Genomic DNA, 21,890 nt, shown 5'->3' on the forward strand with positions numbered 1-21,890 from the left:
TCTAGATGCATGATGGATAGCGGCCGATGAGTGGAGTAATAGTAGTAGATGCAGGCATGAGTCGGTCTACTTGTCTCGGACGTGATGCCTATATACATGATCATACCTAGATATTCTCATAACTATGCTCAATTCTGTCAATTGCTCAACAGTAATTTGTTCACCCACCGTAGAATACTTATGCTCTTGAGAGAAGCCACTAGTGAAACCTATGGCCCCCGGGTCGCTTTCTCATCATATCAATCTCCATCACTTTATTATTGCTTTGCTTTTTACTTTTTACTTTGCATCTCTATACAAAAAATATCAAAAATATTATCTATCATCTCTATCAAATCTCACTTTCGTAAGTGACCGTGAAGGGATTGACAACCCCTAAGCGCGTTGGTTGCGTTGAGCTATTGTTTTTGTGTAGGTACGAGGGACTCGCGCGTAGCCTCCTACTCGATTGATACCTTGGTTCTAAAAAATGAGGGAAATACTTATGCTACTTTGCTGCGTCATCCTCTCCTCTTCGGAGAAATCCAACGCAGTGCTCAAGAGGTAGCAGTTACCGGAAAAGTTTCGGAGACAACGGAAGAGTTCCGGAGAGAGAACACCGAAAGAGTTTCGGTAAAACCAAAAAGTTGTTTTGGAATATATTATTAGGTCAAAATGGTTTCGGCGGTCGCCTGGAAATTCTTAGAGGGCCCAGAATTGGTCTGGGAACTTTTGGGAATTTTCGGAGAGAAAAACCGAAAATGTTCCGGAGCTGCCGTAACCGCCGTTGTTGCTTTTCGCTGATAAAAATCACCACACTGGAATTGTTTCGGATCGTGCCCAGAATAATTTTAGAGGCTGCCAAAAATGTTTTGGGACCTTCCGGAATTTTCCAGAAAAAATGTTTCGCGGAAAACATCTTGTCTCAGCATGAGAGGACAAGATCCCACGAATCGGGGATTACATTTTTGGTGGCTTTTTGTCTAGGGAGCACCCATGTTTCTAGGAGACATGTTGGTGGCTTGTTGCCCCCCCCCATGGGAGAGGGCAAGGTTGTGGCTGGCCAAGGGGGTGCCTCCATGGTGTCCCCTTGGTGCCCCACTTGAGTTACCATTTCATCCTTCATGTGGGACATGTAGCATGGGTGTTTTGGTATTTCCTCCACCACCCCACCCCTTGCCTTGGACTATAAAAGGAGGAGAATGGGCTGCCATTCTCCTCATCCCTTCTCACATACAAGTGCCATGCAATGATCTGGCTTCTCTCTCCCTCCCCGCGAAATAGTTTCGTAGAGCCGAAAGGCTGTCTGGGTTCCGGCAGGAACTAGTTCTGGACGGCGAAGCCCTGCCGGATAGATGATAACGTATGTGTGCAACTCTGTAGAGAGATCGTAGTTTCGGTCTTAGTTCGTGAGTGCCTCCTGGAGGGCTGTCCGTGTGACCGTCCCGAGTTTCAAAGGTCCTCCCGAAGGGCTGTTCGAGTTTTGAAGGTCCTTCCGAAGGGCTGTCCGCGACACTGTCCGGGGGGCTATTCGACTGCCTCCCGGAGGGCTGTCTGAGGAGCAGATGAGGGTATACATCCTCGCGGTTGGGAGGTTGTAAATCCTAGCTGCGGGGATCTGCACCGCCGATCGTCATCGACTCTACTTCCCGCTGCGCTACGAGTCGGTAACAAAAAAGATCGAACCATGTATGCAATCTCCATAGTGGTCCTGGGCTGGTGCGTAGGTCGAATTTTTTTTTGTTTTCTGCTACGTTACCCTACAAAAGTTTCTTTTGATTGGATCAATTCTGGAAGAGATCTCATAGGTGCGCAAATAGCAACCACCTCAAAGTTCTCTTTCTAAATTTAATATATTAAGCCACCCCAAATGTCACCCTGGTAGCCCCAGTGATTTTACTACACAGACACCATATGATCTAGCTGTTCAGTCTGTCTAATGAGTCACCCAATGTCTCATGGGTGTCTCCAGGGATTATACTAGACATGCATTTGTAATCTCATTAACTCCTTAAGTTCAAGAATATAACATGAACAAGATTTGATCCATAAAGGTACTTGTCACAAGTGGTACTATATCATACAATTCAATTAATCATCAATGCCCAAGATCGCAATCATGGTGGCAATGAGAGAGAGTGTGTGTGTGTGTAACGCCCCGGACACACCCGCCGGTGGTCGTTACTCCTGACGGGATCTAGACTGGCCCCATAGATCAATACTAGTCTTTTCTGCGTACTTAGTCCTCACTCGTGCGCACCCGGGAGCAAGTTTCTGGCCGGTCACCCATCCTGAAACTACTCCAAGCTGAGCACACTTAACTTTGGAATTCTTTCCGAATAGGCTCCTGGAAAACAAGGAATTCCTTATTGATATGAATAGTCTATCATTCCTAATAAGCCAGACTATCACATACACCCCCACTCAGAGGAACCGACGTCCTCGTCGGGGCACAGAAACGTTCCCTCTTGGCACATACGTCTGTGTATTCAGTCCGGTACATGTGCCATATCGTGTGCCACGACGGGTCACAAATGTCATGAACAACATGACCGCGCACCTGTCCGTAAACATCCGTGTAACCGCGAGGGTCGGCTCTGATACCAACTTGTAACGCCCCGAACACACCCGCCGGTGGTCGTTACTCCTGGCGGAATCTAGACTGGCCCCATAGATCAATACTAGTCTTTTCTGCGTACTTTGTCATCACTCGTGCGCATCCGGGAGCAAGTTCTCGGTCGGTCACCCATCCTGAAACTACTCCAACATGAGCATACTTAACTTTGGAGTTCTTTCCGAATGGGCTCCCGGAAAAGAAGGAATTCCTTATTGATATGAGTGGTCTACCATCCCTGATAAGCCAGACCATCACACACACACACACACACACACACAGAGAGAGAGAGAGAGAGAGAGAGAGAGATGGCACATCTCTACACCACAAACCCTCGTCCTCGAAGCTGGACTACTCCCAGATCGCCATGGGAGTGGCAAGGGTTGATGTAGAGGTTGAAGATGAAGATTCTACCCTTTAGCAAAGTGCCAGGCTAGGGCAAAAAACGAAGATGGCCTCGGAACGCGAAGTGGACAGGGAAATAAAACATGTTATTTCCCTCTTCACATAGATCACACCTCAATTTTGCAATTCTAGAACAAATTAAGTAGCATAAACTAGGAAATTTTGTCATGTCCTATGCAACTACCTCGTAGGCTCATACTGGCATCCCAAAATTCACCTTCTTCCAAACATGTTGTATTGGGCGCTGGCCATGCCCATAAGCCTCCGACACTTTGTCCTCGATGCCATCGTGCTGCTGACCCAAGATAAAGCAAGGCAATCCACCTCCGGTAGTGCATCAGTCACTTACAATCAAAATCGAACCAAATCAAACGAAATTCTATCCGTAGCACAACATGCCACCAGTAGTCCTGGCTATGGGAAGCCCGACCCGACGCTACTCCCGGGCCAGGCTCGGGCCTAGATTTTGAGCCCGATGGCCGGGCCTGTTGATTTTGCCATTTTTTGAAGGGGCCCGGCCCAAGGCCCGCCGGGCTTGGGCCTAAAAACCAGGCCCGGGCCTGGGTTTTTTGTCTCGGGCTTGGCCCGGCCCGGCCCAAGGTTTGGCCAGGTATAGCCACCACCGATGCCAGATTCACGCATGAGCCGTGGTCGACGGAACCGCTGCTCATTTCATGGAAACTCCCGCAGCCACCGACGCACATCACGGAGAGGGGACATACGGCAAAGGATCCGTCGAGTAAAGAAGGGCTCCACAAAGACGGTGGCGAGGTTCGGCGTATACGTCTTGATGGACAACATCAGGGCAGACGACAACAAGATTGTCGTCGTGTCAAGGTGCTGCTGCGGCGGCGAGCTGATCACTGTCGGCGGCGGCACCGGCACCGGCTATGCCAAGTCAAAGCTGCTTGTCTCATTCCAATTCTTTCATTTCGTAATTAGATGTGCGCGGCGCATGCAGCAGAATCAGAACAGAGAGCTCAGCTTCCCCATGCTCAATTGCTGCCGAATGTAACACATGCTTTCGAGTTTTGAGATGCCAACGTGATATACTACACCATTTGATATGCACTTTATTATTCAGAAGACGAGGCAGAAAATAATACTACTACTACACTGAGCGTCGGCCCTAAGAATCTAACTGCCAGCTTACAAAATATGTACATCTTCAAGGACTACATAACCGTAAAATGAACATATTTGCATTGGTACATGTTTGCGAAAACTGAAGACTCCCGCTAGAACGAACTTTGCCGTGTGCCATTTGACGTCTGCGTGTCACATGCTGCGATATCATGATCAATGGATAAAGTAAACAGCTCACATCTCAGCCTATCGCAGAGGGATGCAGAAGCCCAATACTTCTTCTCAGAGCCCAAAGAATGGCTTCCGGAGAACGGCATATGGAGTGAGACATTGGCATGTCGCAAAACCTGGCAAACCCACTCCCGGAACTTCATCTGTTCTTCTCCCTGCCAGCTTAAAGTCTCAGTTCTTGCGCGCGGAATGGTACAGTTCCATGTAGTCCAGAGCAGGCCGGTTCCAGGACCAATCCTGCTCCATGACCCGCTTGCAGAGGGAGTGAAACCAGTCGCGAGCGTCGTACCATGTGGTGATCGCCCTGAAATGGAGCAGGGGGGACAGGAGGCATGAATTACGCTTTGTGTGCCGTTACAGTGCATGTAACTCTGCTGGGTTATACTTTTCTTTTCGAAAGAGGACTGATAGGTTATACTTGCCTGTCGAGAGCATAATCTACGCCATTGCTGTCAGCTCCTTCGAAGCTGAATCCGTTCGGCTCAAGGCCTTGTTCACAGGCCCGATCCTTATCATCGTCCACGTCAAAAACGGTATCATAAAGGCCTGCACACAATGCATTGCATGTCTTTTACTGCTAACAGGCGATGCAACACAACACAATGTCATGGAGATGTCAAGACATTATAAATACCTCCAGTTTTCCGAACAATTGGGATGGATCCATATCGCATAGCAGTAAGCTGTGTTAAACCACAAGGTTCGAAAATGGAAGGCACGAGAATGAAGTCGGCGCCAGCATATATCTACAACAGGATCATGAATTTTATTTAGTAAAGATAATCCAGTTCTAATATGTGGGGCCACTGAAAGAGGACCTGAGACTTACTAAATGTGATAGTGGCTCGTCATAAGTTAAACAAAGCTTCACGCGACCATCAAATTCACCATGCAGTTTAGCAGCTAAGTTGCTAAAATCACCTTGTATGCGATGATCTGGAGCTGAGCCTAGTAAAACCACCTGAAGAAAGAACGCATAACAAGCTTGCAATTAAACATTTGGGGGGGGGGGGGGGGGGGGGTGTTATCTCTATAAGCGAAAGACAAGACCTGTCCATTGCGTTCAAGAGTTCGATAAATTGCATGTTTGATAAGGTGAATTCCCTTCTGCGCTGTAAGCCGACTGATGATTCCAACTAGAGGGGAATCAGTTTGATGTAATCCAAGCTTTTCCTGCAATGCCCTTTTTGCAGAACTCTTGCCCTCAACAACATTCTCAGAAGTATAATGGACCTGAAAAAGAATGACAGAAAAGGTTGAGCTAGCAATATCCACAACAGTACTAGACAGAGCTCTCACATTAAGTCCAAGCTGATGGTAAATGCATGGTTATGGAATATGATGAATATAGTCGAATGATTAATGTACCGGGATATAGTTGTCATTATATGGATCCCAAATATCAGAATCAATTCCGTTGCGGATTCCATGGAATTTGAAATAATGAGGAGCAATAGAACCATGTCCAGACACTTCCTTTGAATATGTGTACGAGACCTGCAAAGGGTGGCCAAAACAGTATTAAACAGACAAGAAATACAATTTAAGGATATGTTGAAGGATCTGCTTTATCACAGGGATAAAGCAAAACACAGGCACTCACAGTTGTAGCCTTATCACAATGTGCCATTGCTTTGCCAATGTGATTGACTCCAAATTCAAGATTGTGGATCGTAAATACAACCCGACCATTTGGCAGCCCATTATGAACATAATGTTGCTTGTACAACCAAGCAACTGGAGCACTTGACCAATCATGACAATGTATGATATCCTGTAAGGATGACAACACTTGAGAAATATAAGAAGTCAAGAGGGGGGGGGGGGGGGGGGGGGGATACAAGCAAGAAAGTAACAGCATGGAATGGCTTGATGATGTACTTGCACAGTCTACAGACTGGCTAAAACGCCACAGGAGAAATCTATATAAGTAATATAAACCCCAATACTGTGATAGATAATGATATGGGGCACAGCTTTGTACTTACTGGAGAGGAGCCACTCTGGAGAAGAAACTCCAGGGCAGAATGACAAAAGAAGCCAAATCTACTTTCATCGTTCCTTCCATAGACACATCCAACCCAAAACATCCTGTAACAAGAAATGACAAAACAATCCTATGTTATTACGTTTTTACTTGAACGAAACTGCAAAGGTTATTCCCAGATTTACAGTTCACATTGATGAAATTTCATTCAATTACTAACAGAAGTGAATATGTATGTTTTGCCTAAAGCCTCTACACATCTCGTCTATCTGTGTACTAGCATTGCAACTTGCAACAATTTAATTTTGAACACAAGTTAAAAAGAACAACTTAATTAAGATGGATACTAACTCAATAGCCATGCTCAACTCATTGGAATAACCAGTAAAACAAAGAGAAGAACATCAATACAAGACAATAACTAAGGTGTGAGTAAAAGAAGCAATCAAACAACCTAGCAAAAATGGAAGTTCTTCATGTCATAGTTAGTGTGACAAGCATGTATTTTGCTGTAAGATCTAAGTGGTATCTGTCAGGTCTTAAAATGTAAGGACAGAGCTTAAGATGAGGTCAAACACGGGATACTCATGAGTCATGATAAAACAAGGATCCATCAACAATGCAGAGTATGAAATGTAAACAAAATAACAACTGATAGAAAGTATATATTGGTCAAATATGGAGTATACGCATACCCATTCTGCGGTTCCAAGAAATAAACAGAGATCCCTTCAACCTTTCCAAACCATACTTTTATCTCTGTACCACCCCAAGTAAAACTTTGACGGCAATGTAAATCCTTCACCTGCAACAAAAGAAAGGCAGCTTAGTGATGAAACATAACTATACTAACAAACACCACTCCCACCTATCAAGCAGCACATAAAATACTGAACAAAGACAAAAATAGTAGTAAAACTAAAAACTGCTACAGGTAAATATACAGCAAACAAAGAAAAATACATCATGTTTCGACAAGAGGTACTTCGGTGCTCTATTCAGAAATGAGAGAGAAAATGTTAAAGAATGTTGGGATTGGCAACCACCAATTGAGTTACTAACAATTCAGTTTATGGGAAATCTTTGAGACTCCAAAATCTCTGGTACAATTATGAAAAGGACATACACACAGTGCCACGGTATAATTGTGTGCTATTAGACTAGTGTAACTTGGTAACAGGGCCACTATAAGACCAAAAAGAAAGACGCCAGAATAAAGTGCAGTGTACAACTTACATTGCTTAGGTTTAAACAGTCATACTTTGGAAAAATAACCTCAACCTTGTGGCCTAAATCTTGAATAGCTCGTGAAAGACTAGTAACAACATCGCCAAGGCCCCCAACCTGTGACAACATTGGTCATTGTTGAACATGTCATCATTCTGTGTACCAAAAGAAGATGATAAGAAGTACAATTACCTTTGCAATAGGAGCCATTTCTACTGCAATGTGCACAATATGCATAGGTGGTTCCTTTGCCATGGAATCAGACACAGGAATATGATAGTCCATCCCATCCCGGTTGTCATATATCCCACCTTCTTCCGACTCAGAGAAAACAAAGTCCATCATATATGCATCCAAAGGAACCCTAACTGGAAAATGGACAGAACAGTTAAAAGAGATGCAAAAGGAGAAAATTCCATGATAATACAAAAATTATTTATGGGTTAAATGAAAGCGCAGATTGAACTACTATCATAAATACTGGCAACAAAACAATAGTCCAAAAACAAGTTGTGAAAAGAAGCAGCACTAAGTTTCACATAAATTTGATAAGTTGGAAGAGGCTCTGTTTTACTTATATCAGGATCTGCATCTGTATGAGATTTTTTTTCCTGGTAAATGAGGAGCAAGTAGTAGTTTGAGCTCTTCTGGCATAAGTCTAGAGAGATTTATAGGAGCATATCCGCTATAAAAGTACGAATCAACACCACATAATACGAATCCAGCAAGTAGCTTTGGCAGAAAATATTATGGAGGATGGATCTGACGGTACTTGATTGTGTATTAATAAAATGCATCAAAGAAAGGTCACTGAATCCACACCTGTAGCTTGTAAGTGTGAACCATTTTCTGCATTCACCATCTTTTGGGGCGGCAAAGGACCACTTGGATGAGTCCAACGGTTAAAGGAACATCTGAACCAAACTTCTGGACTCCCATTCAGCAATGTGTTAGAAGGATTGTATAGAACATCAACTGTGGTCCCTGCACGTACTTCAAGTGGCTCAGTATACACAATGTGTTTCTGTGAGAGAAGAAACTCTCTCATAGTCTTCTCCTTCATCTCAGCTTTCATCCTTGCAGTTATCTCAGCCTATTGAAACCAAACAAAAGGTAAATACCACAAGATCTTCTGTCGAAAGATCCTCTCTTTTTTTGCTTAATAAGTAGTCAAGTAGAAATTGGTATGATGCTCCTACATATATGCATTGATTCTCTTGAACTAACCTTTCTCCGACCAGCATCCTCCTTCTCTGTTCTTTCTCGCTGAAGCCTTTCAAATATCCTACGTTCTTCTTCCACCCAAAATAAGTCATCGGATATGCTCTTTGAAACGGCAGCATGAAAATCTTGCTTCCCATTGTTATCATACTTGCTTGCATTCCCAGGTGATCCATCAGCAAAAACCCAGTCCAACACCAATGCGCTTTCAGGTAGAGTAACTATACAGGGAGTAAAGTAAAGTGTAAGCTATATGTATGATAAGAAAAAAGAGCAAGTAAAGAAACATATGAAATTGGATCTTAAAACTCATTTACGAGAAAACATGTATTTAAGGAAAGAAACATTAGTATGTAATTTAGAGGGATAAACAATGCCCAAGTTACCATGCTCGTTTTATGTCAATGTCATGATAAAATGGCTGTGTTCGGATAATATGAATCCTAATTCCTAAGAGATAAAATGTGTGAATTAACATACCATTTGCATACCACCAATCACCATCCTTTTCTTCAGATTTGACTAGCCTCTCAACAATAGAGGGCCCATCAGTCCAGTTATTGTAACCCCCATGCAACCAAATCTCATTTTTATGCTTTAGTGGTCTCGAGCTTCGATTATAGTATAATCTGACCCTATCCCCTCCTTTGTATGTGCTAGGCTGTATATACCATAGATTATCGGCATATCTGCTGGCTAAACCCAAGACATGCTGCAATTTATTCCTCGTCATCTCAACCTCAGCCTTTGCCTGTGCCCTGTCAGCCTCCATTGCGGCCCTTTCTTCCTCCTTCCGGCGCTCCTCCTCGGCTTGTCTTTCCCTTTCAGCTTCTTCTGCAGCAAGCCTTTCAAGTTCCCTTTGCTTTTCTTCAAGCAAGAAGTCCTCAAATGAGTGTTCATCAATGTCACTTTCTATATGCAGGACGAAATCATTATAACTGTTGTTTTCATAGACGGTGTCACCATTAAAGAACACAAAGTCTAATCTGTATGCCTGCTTGGGTATGTAGAGCTTACAACACCACCAATCCCCTGTTAATTCACTTCTACGCAATTTTTCAGTGAAATGGTTCCATCTCCAACCATTGAATGCCCCTTTGATAAGAATATCAGGCTCACTTGCTAAGGCCGACATGCTACGATTTAAGTACAGATCAATAACTGAATCAGCTTCCACTAATTGAGGAAAAACAAAACACTTATTCCCAATCGAATAATTTTCATCTGCAAGCTCTTCAAGCCTTCGCTTTAGTGCTTGAGGATCAACATCCATCTGTACCTGTTCTTGCATCTCTGGTTCACGTTGTTCTTCATCCTCTGTTATCCTCAGTTCATCACCAGCAACCAATGGCTCTTCATTGGCATCTTTACTTGCCCCGACGCCATCTTCTGATGAAGAATGCTTTCTTGCCATGAGATTCTTGCTGGTGGTTTGTTCTGTTGGATCTTCTCTGGTGACACCAACAACTGACTGGCTTTGTTGAGGAACATCAACAGCTGATATGTCTTGCTCATCAGAAGTAATTACCGATTTGTCTTGTCCATGAAAACCAATACTCGATTGGTCCTTTCCTCGAGTGCTTGCACCCACCAGTGCACTTATTCTGACACGGTACTCCTCAAGTTCTCTGTCAATTGACTCAGAATCCATGGAGGTGGAAGCCAATGCTGATGACTGCTTCTGGTCAGCCTCTTCTTCAGTCTCAGACTCATCCACTACCTCCAGCACCACGCTGCTAGAAACATTTCCTGAGAAGTCAACCTCAGATGATTCATCTGCGGTACTTGTCTGCTCTGTTGCTTCATTAACTGACTCAACACCCATGGATGTGGAAGCCAATGCAGGAGGCTGCTTCTGGCCGGCCTCTTCTTCAGTCCCGACCTCGTTCACACCCTTCAGCTCGGTGCTGCTAGAAACATTTCCTGAGAAGTCCACCTCAGATGATTCGTCTGTCGACTCAACATCCATGGATGTGGAAGACAATGCAGGAGGCTGCTTTTGGTCAACCTCTTCCTCGCTCACACCCTTCAGCTCCACGCTGCTAGAAACATTTCCTGAGAATTCCACCTCATACTCTTCTTCTGCGGTACTTGTCTGCTCTGTTGCCTCGCTACTGAGCGTCCCATTGCGTGTGCCGAGATCAGCGTCTTCATCAGCGCTGCTATGCTCAGTCTTCTTCGTGGAGGTCCAAGATTCGGTAGAAGGTCTTGGAGCATATCCTCTAGAGGCAGTGCCCTTGGGCTTTGGAGCTGATGATCTCCTCGGATTCCTCTTGGGATAATCTGAATAATGCAACGTTATGAGAAGATGAGCAAAGCTGTATGGCCAGAGTACTCATACGCTGACTTGTAACAAAATCAATCCTCGAACCTGAGCTTGCCACCATGCATCGAACCAGCCTGCTTCTTGCAAATCTGCTGCACTTGACGATAGGCTGGAAAAGAGGAGAGAAGGGTGTGGAACTGTAAATAAAGATGACTTGACTGAAATGTTGTAATAGCACATTATTTATCACTGAACAAACTGGCCGGCCGTAGCAAGCACCCCCAACAAATGCCCCAGGTTAAGAACCCCTCCCTCGCCTCGATTGCAGCTAGCATAGCAGACCAGCCAAACCAAGAAATTGCTTGACAGAAGCGCAAAACTGGCATAAAGAACACCACCCAGATGCAGAGATGGCACAACACCCACAGAAACGAAGTGCGCGCACAAATAACGCCTCAGATACCAGGCAATGGCAAGACGCACGGCAGGCCGGCCTGAACACCAATCGGATTTCTCCAGACCAAAAATGGGGCACCCCCAAAAAAACGCGAGCCAGCACGGACCAGAACAGCTCCAGGGGGCGCAGAGAAGAGAAGAGAAGACGGACCTGCGCGAGGCCAGGGACGGCGGGCCGCACGAGGAGCACCGGGCGGCTCCGGGAGCAGAGCGGGCTCTGCGCCCGGAGAGCCATCTCCATTGCCCAGGGAAAAATCAAAACCCGACCCCCTCCGCTGATCCCTTCCCCCTCTCTCCCTCCCTCCCTCCTCCCTCCCTGGTGCTGCACGAAGCTGACCGACCCCTCTTCCTTGTTTCTTTTTCCTGGCCTCTAAAATCTCGCGTCGGAATGCGCAGCCGTACTGGCTGTCTGCACGCACGCACCCTCGATCGAAAGCGATAGTGTGCTTTCCCGTGTGTGCGCTTTGTGTGTGGCCAAAAATTACGCCTCGTATAGAGTATTATTTTCGTGCGGGAAATACATGTGGACGCACGGAGATTGGGGTTTCTTGGATCGGCTGCGCGGGGCCGTCCCCACACGAGCTCTGTGGGCCCGGAGCCCGTGGCGTGGACGGCTGTCATTTGTCGAGGAGGGCAACGTGGTTCACGGATGGACGGGCGGATGACTCGTGTAGCTTCTGCGTCTGCCTTCTCACCTCTGGAACATTCGCTCGGTGTTTTCTCTTCTTTTTTTTTGCCTGAGAAATCTTTTCGAACGATGGGCCGCATGTGAAGCTGTCGCCAAAATGACAATCTTCTTGATTAAGCTGGAGGCGTCTAAGCTTTATTAATGGCAAACGCCCCATTACTCCACCGATCCAGCCTACGCATCACTCGCTGCTTTAAGAATCGACAAAAAACCAGGCATGTGGACTCCACCGTGCAAGCATGTCCTAACCCCTCCCTGTCTGTGTGCAACGAGGCACATGGATTTATGGATGGATACACGCGACACGACCCAGCACTAAACCCGCAGCAGACGTACCATGCAACATTGTACGAATCGTTACTAATAACAGGCTGCGTGCTGTGATGCTAGCGGCTTTATCATGTTAGAAGAAAGGGAAACGTGTCTGAGTTGCTCGTCGCTCCGATGACTCACCTTTGTTCTCATCCGGAGTCCCAGGGCCGTCCGTGATCCGCGCGTCATTCTTCACTTTTTCCGGGAGCTGTGGTCGGTTAATCCATTGTGCCTGCGCATTTCGCTTGGTTAACTGATTGACCTTATCCTCTCCAATTATTAATAGTAGTAAAAATGGGTTGCATGCGAGGTGAACCTGAGGAAAACATCGCAGCGTCAACAACTCAGCAGTCAAAATGTCAAATACTCCTTCCTTGGCCTCGCAGCGCCACAGAGCCTTGCCCATCAGTAACTATGTAGAGATCTGAACAGAAAAATGCAGACTAAAAAGATATGGTGAACGAAACATACATTGAGATGCAGTCAATACTGGCCCATATTGCTTAAGCGATTCTCAGTTTCACATCAAGTGCGCAACGCATGCAGTTCAACGCTAGTTATTTGCGATCGATTTATCATTTAGGGATGTAAAGTGGATGCGTCCACTTACATCCCTACTATCATTGGTAGATTCTCATTAGATGGTGCCAAGGGGGATGCAGGTTGCTGGTCCTGCTCCTACATGCAAACTGGATTTTAAGTAAGACAACAGGGCGTCAACAATTAACGGTTAAATACTTCTCGCTATTGTTACTAACAATAGTGGGGGAAAAGTTGTTTGCTGATCCCATCTAATCAACAGGGCATCAACAAATTTACTCATATCAGCAAACAAATTACAATCTGGAACTAACAACTTAACTGGTGTGCATACTTAAAATTTTGTTTGCTGATCTCATCGCATCAACAGGGCATCAACAACTGTTTCTTCGCTATTGTTAGTTCCAGAATGCAAAATCACTTGATACACGAAACAAGCAGATGGGCCATGAAACTTCTTCCAGAACATGCAACTTTTTAGCTATATAGGGTTGCAGGGTAATAAGACTGATTAATAGGTCGAGAACTTGATGAGATGAGATCAGCAAACAAACTGAGGTGGAGCCGTTTTTCAGGTGACCAATTGTAATTCCAGAATTATATGCAAATTACATGCTATATAGGCCTTCATAACTTAGCAGATACGCTAACAAGAAAGTTAGGATAAATTTGTATCAAGTGGAGATCAGGGCAGAAAAATGCACAAAATGGTCAGGTCACATCATGCTATATAGGCCTTCATAACTTAGCAGATAAGCTAACAAGAAAGTTAGGATAAATTTGTATCAAGTGGAGATCAGGGCAGAAAAATGCACAAAATGGTCAGGTCACATCATGGAGCAAGCACAAAATGGCTAGGTTAGGATGCCCAGGTATTTATGAAGTACAAATCACAGCAAAATAAATGAGTGAAAATAATACTCCCTCCTCCCAAAATAAGTGTCTCAACTTTGTACTAACTTTAGTACAAAGTTGTACACTAAGGTTAAGACACTTATTTTGGAACGGAGGGAGTGGTACAGTATTCCAATTAGGAACCATGAATTCAGCATGAACAATATGCTTGAGATCACAGTTCAAGGGCATAACTGTATATGTGGTCCACGAGTACTAACAACATCAGAACAAGGAATTGTAAAAGCACTCAACTATAGCACATAAATTCTCATGACAGTTTCATGACATCCCTGTTCTAACATTTTCAAGAAGCTATATGAAAACTGATACTTCAAATTTGTTGATATTTTCATATTGCAGACATTACTTTCAGGCATTATTCTCACAACATGATCAGTGCCACTCATAGTATGTGGTATAGGCTACCAGCAGTGCAGCATAGGAAAAAAAATACTAACTGAAATTAGATAGGCATGAAGCAGTTCGTATTTCGTACCAGAGAGATGGTCGAATTTCAATACGTTTCACCTCAAAGAATGTCTCTTAGGAATGATGCCAATAATCAAAGACCAGTTTCCAACAACAAGTAGCAAGTGTCGAGTAATTCAAATAGACTAGTATGACAGGTAAATGGACATCATTCAGAAGGTGCAGAAGTTTCTGGATATCTTTGTCAGCCAAAATAAGCAGAAATGGAACAGTAAAACCAATTAACTGATAGCGTGATATGCTATTATTTTAAAACTTGCTGGTCACTGCTTTAGTCAACTATAAACTGAATAGGATGCAAAAATAAACGCCATCAAGGATATGAGTTATGGAGGTATAGGAAAACCACACAACACGTAATCCAACATGATTAGCGAGTGAAACGTTTGTCATGTATGTTCGGATCAAGCATGATAGCTTTTAATGATGATTGCAATTGAAGATGTTCGAAGTTGAGCAAATATGCCTAGATGAAAGGTACATCTATTACATAAAAAGAAGATAAACCGCACAATAATGTCACAAATAAGGAAGTGTTGGCCAATTAAGAAGATGCTGAATCCAGCAACATAAGGAAATTAAGATGTAGTGTTTCTTAACCAATACTGTTGGCATTAACTGTTGAATTTAGCATAAGCCAGAATAGGATGCTACTGAACTGCCAACGACAAGATTCATGTAATGCAAACTCAACGAAGTTGAACTAGAGTAGATAGGGAACTTCCCATTTCTGAAAGGGCAATAACATTATAACTGCTCCATTGATCAATGAAATCACAGTCGAGAAGTAATTGAATTCCCTAGTAACGCATACATATGCCAGTTAAAAAGCTCAGAACAAAATATCCTAAATTCACAAATACTCCAATACTACAACATAGTAGGAAAGCACAACAAATTGACACTTATCTTCCCCCTCTGTGCAGTTATTCAGCAATAAAAGAACAGTGTCTGGCAACTCTGACCCCCCCCCCGGCCCTCGCGTCGCCCCCCTGGGCGACTCGGGGGCGACTAGGGTTCCGCGGCCGCCGCCACCCCCCCCCCCCCTCCACTCCCTTCTTCCCCTCGCCGCTACCGGAGACGGCCGCCGGGAAGCCTGCGCGGGCGCCGGTGAAGGTGGCGGCGAGGATCTCGGTGCTCCAGCCCCTCTCGGAGGCCTGCGGTTCCTGGGGCGGCGGCCCCAACCGGAGAGGCGGCGGCGGCGGGCGGCGTTCGCAGGGGTGCTGGCCAGTGTGCCTGGCCGCGCGGGCGGCGGGTGGTTGGTGGAATCCGGCCGCGGCGCGAAGATTCTTCGTCAGATCTGGAGGTTCGAAATCCCTTCCCGGCTACCTCTCTCTCGCCGTCGGCGGTGGCTTGTGATTTGCTCTCTGGCCCTGGCGTTGGTGCGAGTTGGTGGCCAGCTAGGGGACCGGGGGAAACCTTGGCCGGTCCGGCCGGTCCGGCGGCGGCAACGCCCAAGGGCGCTGCTTTCCTCCATGGGGGCGCAGCCGAGGTCCCCTGCTTCCACCCCGACCCACCCTGCCCGGGTGAAAACCTTATATCCTCTCGGATTTGGCGGCGGCGCCGCCTTGCGCACCGTGACCTTGCTGGAGGCGCCGTTAGGGAGGCGGGATGCGGTCGGGAGGCGCTGCAGGTGAGGGACGGAGCTGCCTCCTCTTCATCGTCCGATTCCACGAAGCATATTTCCACCTAGCTGGGCATGGACCGTGGCGGAGCGGCCGGCTAGGGATATCCCAAATTGAAGTGGTCGCACTATGTCCACCTTCCGATGTGAGGGCGGCATTCTTCGAGCTCTAGGGTGAGCTCCTCGAAACCCCAACGGTGCGGCGCCTACGAGCCATGGCGAGGGGGTAGGGTCCCTCTTCGGTGATTGAGATGGAAGATGTTGTTCCCCTTCTTCTCTAGGTGTTCCTGGAGCATGGCCATCTTTGAAGGTCAGATATGCCCTGCTTTGCTGCTCTGCTTTTCCTCATATGATCCTAGTGTGGAGTGCTCGGCCTTTGCAAGCTGTAATCTTAATTTCCTTTGCTTTAGCTGCTTGTGGAGGTTGTAGTTAGCGTTTCAGTCCAGTGTTCCCATTGTATCCTTCTGACCGCTGTAATTTGGTTGTTTGCTGTAACTCCTGGCCGGTTGATGGCTTTGTTAATTCAAAGCCGGGCTCCTCGCGAGCCTTCGTTCTAAAAAAAAAACATAGGAAATTAAGATGTTAAGTGTATTTCTTAACATATACTAATTGAAAACATAACCCTGTGCAGTAATGGAACATAATTAGAGATACAAGTCAGAGGGGTATATGTTAAGTGTATTTCTCAACATATAATGATTGAAAACATATTCCTGTGCAGTAATGAAACATAATTAGAGATTAGGGGTACAGGACAGGCATAATTCAACATGATTAGTAAGAGATGTGTTAATCACCTTTGTTCAGACATCAAGCATGACAACTTGGTTATCAAGAGAGGTGTTAGCCACCTTTGTTCAGACATCAAGCATGACAACTTGGTTATCAAGAGATGTATTAGTCAGCTTTGTTCAGACATCAAGCATGACAACTTGGTTATCAAGAGATGTTGAATTATGATTGTAGTAGAAGGTGCTGAAAGCAGAGCAAATATGACATGATGAACTGTGTTGCAGAAAAGGAGGATAAGGAAGGTAGTAATGTAACAACCCAGCAATTAGTGGGCAATACCAGAAGATGCCAATGTCCAAACCTAAGATGTATAGTGTTTCTTAACAAATACTGTCGGCATGAACTGTCAAAAATTACCATAAGCATCAATAGGTCAAAATTTACCATAAGCAACCTAACTGTATTGCAGAAATGGCATGAACTGCTAACGGCAATATTCATGTCATCAAAATCAACCCAGTTGAACAAGAATTGAACTGCTAACAGTAAGATTCATGTAATCAACATCACCCAACTTGAACTAGAGTTGAACTGCTAACAGCAAGGTTTGTGTAATCAGAATCAACCAAGTTGAACAAGAGTTGAACTGCTAACGGCAAGATTCATGTAATCAACATCAACCAAGTTGAACCACTAACAACAAGATTCATATAATCTAAATCAACCAAGTTGAACTACTAACAGCATGTAATCTACATCAACCAAGTTGAACTAGTCTTTCTTAACCAATACTGTCTGCATGAACTGACAACTGCAAGATTCAAGTAATCTGAATCAACAAAATTGAACTAGAGTTGAGAAAATACATACCATTTCTAAAAGGATAACCAGATGCTGATGATGTCCATTGATAACTAGATACACATCTGACAAGAAATTGGATTCCCCTAGCACCGCATGTATGTGCCTATAAGCAAGCACAGAACAAAGTATCCTGAATGATCGTAGAAGGAAAGCATGACAAATTGGCACTTCTCCACATTTTTGCAGTTACACAAAACTCTGCAGAACTATTGTTTATAGTATTTGTTTTTCACATCGATTTGGTACAGACAAACAAGGTAAACGATAAACTGTAAGACATGAAGCTAGATTGACAAGGAGGGGACTAGATCCCTGCATCTACAAGTATACCACGACTAATACAAGACGACGGGTCCCATCTAGTGGGCGGCGACGACCATATCCGGCGCGTTGAAGAACTCCATAACCGCCTCGAATGGCAGGTCCGGGCTGGGCATCGGCGGCGAGAAGAGCGGCACCACCTTCCCCGCCGTGAGCTTCTTCCGCTGCGGGCAGCGCGGCGCGAGGAATCTGGACCCGGGCACGACGTAGGGCACGAAGGGCCCGCTCTCGCCGTCCCCGCCCGCCGCGGGCGCGGGAGGGGGAGAGGGGGACGGCTGTGGCTGCGGCGAGGCCGGGGCCGGGCGGGAGTAGGCGGGCTTGGAGCGGCGGCGGAGCCTGGCGTCGCGGAGGCGGGCGAGGGCGCCGGGGCGGAGGAAGCGGAGGTGGTCGCCGGCCGCGGCGGCGGCGGACGGGGATCGGGGCTTGCGCGTGGCTGCCATGTGGGGTCCGGGTGACGGCGGGGGGCGGACTGGGCCAATGGGACGGGTGGGATGCTGTGGAAGGAGGAGAGAGCGGCGGTATTTGAAGGGGGGTTGCGGTAGGGTTGGGCGGGAGGCGCGACCCGTGGGAGGGAAATGTTTTCGGGGGAAATTCGTATGTTCACTTCCAAATCGGTGATGGCGGTCCGTGGGCGTATGACGTGTGGGGCCGCGCGTCGTGGGTCCCGCGTGGCGGTGGGACGGTCTGCGCGTTCTTACCAACAGGGGGAGCGGTTGCGTGGTGCGGTTGACGACGTTTTGAAACGGGACGGCGGCCGGTGGCGCGGGGCGCGGGGCGCGTGGCGTGGACGATGGGCGGGCGCTGTCATCGCGCCTACGGCAAAGGGTGGCTTTGGGTGGCCGTAATCATCGTGTGGGTTTCTAAAATTGGGCCACCTGCACTAGTAAGTTTTTTTTTATTTTCGCGAATAAAAGTACGTACTACACTCCCTTTGTCCCGAATAAGTTGACGCTTAAACCGATGTATGTAGACCGGAAGGAGGAAGTAATATTCGTTTGGCATCGCGATGGAATATCTGTTATTTTGTTTCTTGACCCATTTTTGTCTATTTTATATACTCTCTTTGTTCACAAAAAATGAGATGTTTTGAATATTTTAATATGGATTATATACGGACTGAAATGTGTGAATAAGGCTTCTCCAACGCCGACTCTCAAACCGTCTGCATCCGTCCGGACTCAGCTGTCCGGACCCCAGAAGCCATCCAACGCGGTCCTGTATCGGTCCGCGGTGCGGTCCGCAACATGATTCCTCGCAAACCGGAACCAAACGGCGGCGGTGCGGGAGTTCGGACATGAGAAATGTCGGATTCTAACCCCCTTGACCCACCAAATGGAAGGCATGGCCCGTGCTTTGTAGTAACCCACATTGTTTCTCATGCCAAAATCCCTCACTCTCTTCTTTCGCCCCCACCACTCTCCTCGCGCTCGCCCGAAAGATCAGCTCGGCTACGCATCAAAGCGAAGGCCGGAAAGGAGGAGAAGCTCAAAAAGCGGATGACTGTCGGTGGGCGTGGTGGTGGCATCAGGCGTGGTGGTCGTGGCAGACGTGGCGGATGTCACAGCGGAGGCCGTGGTGCCCAGACGGGCACGCCCACAGTACAGGCGGTGTTGTGGCTGGAGCATTACAAGCCTCCGTACTTCTACGCTGCCAAACAGCTTGGAACCCCTCCCGGGAAGGTGCCTTACATCATCGACGTAAATGTGGCACTGCTCTTCTCCTAGAGTTCTTCGCCACAGTTCGCCGGGGCGTGGACGGCGAGCGGGGAGCAGATGGGTGCCCGCACGTTTGTTCACTCCAATGCCTAGAGCGGGGGAGACGGCGTACGAGGACCCGGACAGGGAGATGCTCGACATCATCCACGACAGAGGCGAAGGAGGAGGATGTGGCTATGAGGACGGGCAGGTGGAAGACTTGGATCCCACCCAGTCCGACAACTACCCACAACAATAGTCCTAGATCCAGACGGGCAGACAACAGTCCTACACCCAGGTCAGCGTGGGCACACGAACAACAACAACATTGCGCCGTCGAACAGCAGCAGGAGGAGAAGGACATCGAGGATGATGATCCAGATGATACAGCCGACGATCTGAAGAAGAAAGGTAGAGGAGAAAGCTTCAACGTGCGGACGACGAGTTGTTGTGTGATGCATGGTTGGCCACTAGCCTCCATCTGATCCATGGTATAGAGCAAAAGGGCGCAACATTTTGGATACAACATTCACACCTGGTTCCATGAACACAAGCATTTCGCTCCCTACTCCAACGCGGCCATTTGCAACCAGGAATCGAAGTCCCTCAACCATCGATGATACACCATCCAAGAGGTCGTGTCGAAGTATTGCGGGCACTTGAAGAATCTCGTCGCATTGTGGCCTAGCGGTGCACAAATCATTGAGCAAGTAAGTTGATCACTAGTCGGATATGCATTGTTGACGATGTTTCGCTTTGTAGCCTTCTCATGCTAGAAATTAGAGAAGAACAAATTCAGCGTCATGCATTTGTCGGTTGAAGTTGAATGGGCAACTGAAGTGGAACCTTTTCATAGCCAAGACCGCCGCCCAAGCCACCGAGGAAGAAACCGGTGGCCCTACCGACCCAACCCAAGATCCGCCGAAAAAGGTTAGAAGATTTTTACCGGGGGGGAGGAGGAGAGGGCGAAGCGAGAAGGTGCGACGGCCTGATGAGTCCAATTTATGTGATGTTTTTTCCTTTATATTTTGTGCTTACGAGGTGGGCTTTGTGGAATTTTACCGCGTTCGCGCACTTCTTTTTGTTGATGATCCTTCAGATGACGTCTTTTGGAGTAATATTCATTTAATGGAGAAACACAGAAAAATGGTAGTGGAATCACTTATTAAAGGTGATAAACAATTTCAATAGAAAAATCAAGCAAGAAGGCCAATGAAGCAGTTGTTGTCACGCTTCCATAGCGAACGACGACGTTCCATGCGATCGTGCGCGCTCGCATGAGCGGTCGTTTGGGGCGGCGCCACCTCTAGGGGATCAGCTATTTTCATCCCGTCAAAACGAATCACGATGGGTGATACATCCATTTTGCATCATGTTTTCTTACTGTTATTTATATTGTTTTTATCCATAATAATGCTTTTTGGAGTAATTCTAATGCATCTTCTCTCATAATTTGCAAGCTACACGCCAAGGGTGAGAATTCTGGCGGCTAGAAATCTGGACCTAGAAAAGCTACGTCAGACTACCTATTCTGCATAACTCCAAACAAGCTAAAACCTCACGAGAATTTTGTATGAAATATTTAAGAATTATTGGAGCCAATAAGTACTAGAAGGGGCCCACCAGGTGGGCACAACCCACCTGGGCGCGTCAGACAGCCCAGGCGCCCCTGGTGGGTGGCGCTCCCCTCGGCCCACCTCCGGTGCCCATCTTTTGGTATATAAGTCATTTTGACCTAGAAAAGATAATAGGAGGACTTTCAGGACGAAGCGTCGCCGCCTCGAGGCGGAACTTGGGCAAGTGCACTTTTGCCCTCCAGCAGAGCGATTCCGCCGGGGGAACTTTCCTCCCGAAGGGGGAAATCATCGTCATCATCATCACCAACAACTCTCCCATCTTGGGGAGGGCAATCTCCATCAACATCTTCAACAGCACCATCTCCTCTCAAATCCTAGTTCATCTCTTGTGTTCAATCTTGTTACCGAAACTATAGATTGGTACTTGTGGGTGACTAGTAGTGTTGATTACATCTTGTAGTTGATTACTATATGGTTTATTTGGTGGAAGATTATATGTTCAGATCCAATATGCTATTTAATACTCCTCTGATCATGAGCATGTTTATCATTTGTGAGTAATTACCTTTGTTCTTGAGGTCACGGGAGAAATCATGTTGCAAGTAATCATGTGAATTTGATATGTGTTCGATATTTTGATAGTAGGTATGTTGTGATTCCCTTAGTGGTGTCATGTGAAT

The 21,890-nt window shown here is 46.5% G+C and overlaps 2 protein-coding genes and 1 long non-coding RNA gene across 3 annotated transcripts; all 3 read right to left on the reverse strand.

The window, feature by feature from the left end:
• Nucleotides 1-4,043: 4,043 nt before the first annotated feature.
• Nucleotides 4,044-11,822, reverse strand: LOC123190488 (starch synthase 3, chloroplastic/amyloplastic). The gene is made up of 16 exons (XM_044603141.1): nucleotides 11,624-11,822; nucleotides 11,122-11,185; nucleotides 9,231-11,033; nucleotides 8,757-8,971; nucleotides 8,352-8,622; nucleotides 7,722-7,897; nucleotides 7,539-7,646; nucleotides 6,998-7,107; nucleotides 6,304-6,406; nucleotides 5,919-6,089; nucleotides 5,684-5,812; nucleotides 5,366-5,548; nucleotides 5,145-5,276; nucleotides 4,950-5,061; nucleotides 4,738-4,861; nucleotides 4,044-4,619 (listed from the first exon to the last, which is right to left on the reverse strand). The coding sequence occupies exons 1-16, from the start codon at nucleotides 11,711-11,713 to the stop codon at nucleotides 4,487-4,489; spliced, it is 3,924 nt and encodes a 1,307-aa protein (XP_044459076.1). The 5' UTR covers nucleotides 11,714-11,822; the 3' UTR covers nucleotides 4,044-4,486.
• A 736-nt stretch (nucleotides 11,823-12,558) lies between these two features.
• On the reverse strand, nucleotides 12,559-17,610 carry LOC123190491 (uncharacterized). The gene is made up of 3 exons (XR_006496366.1): nucleotides 16,820-17,610; nucleotides 12,789-16,575; nucleotides 12,559-12,704 (listed from the first exon to the last, which is right to left on the reverse strand). It is a non-coding gene; the product is annotated as an uncharacterized lncRNA (long non-coding RNA).
• Nucleotides 17,611-17,815: 205 nt separating this feature from the next.
• On the reverse strand, nucleotides 17,816-18,440 carry LOC123190490 (translation initiation factor IF-2). The gene has a single exon (XM_044603142.1). The coding sequence runs from the start codon at nucleotides 18,377-18,379 to the stop codon at nucleotides 17,978-17,980; it is 402 nt and encodes a 133-aa protein (XP_044459077.1). The 5' UTR covers nucleotides 18,380-18,440; the 3' UTR covers nucleotides 17,816-17,977.
• Nucleotides 18,441-21,890: the final 3,450 nt, after the last annotated feature.

Source organism: Triticum aestivum, chromosome 2A (assembly GCF_018294505.1).
Source record: "Triticum aestivum cultivar Chinese Spring chromosome 2A, IWGSC CS RefSeq v2.1, whole genome shotgun sequence".
In the NCBI taxonomy this organism is placed as follows: domain Eukaryota; kingdom Viridiplantae; phylum Streptophyta; class Magnoliopsida; order Poales; family Poaceae; genus Triticum; species Triticum aestivum.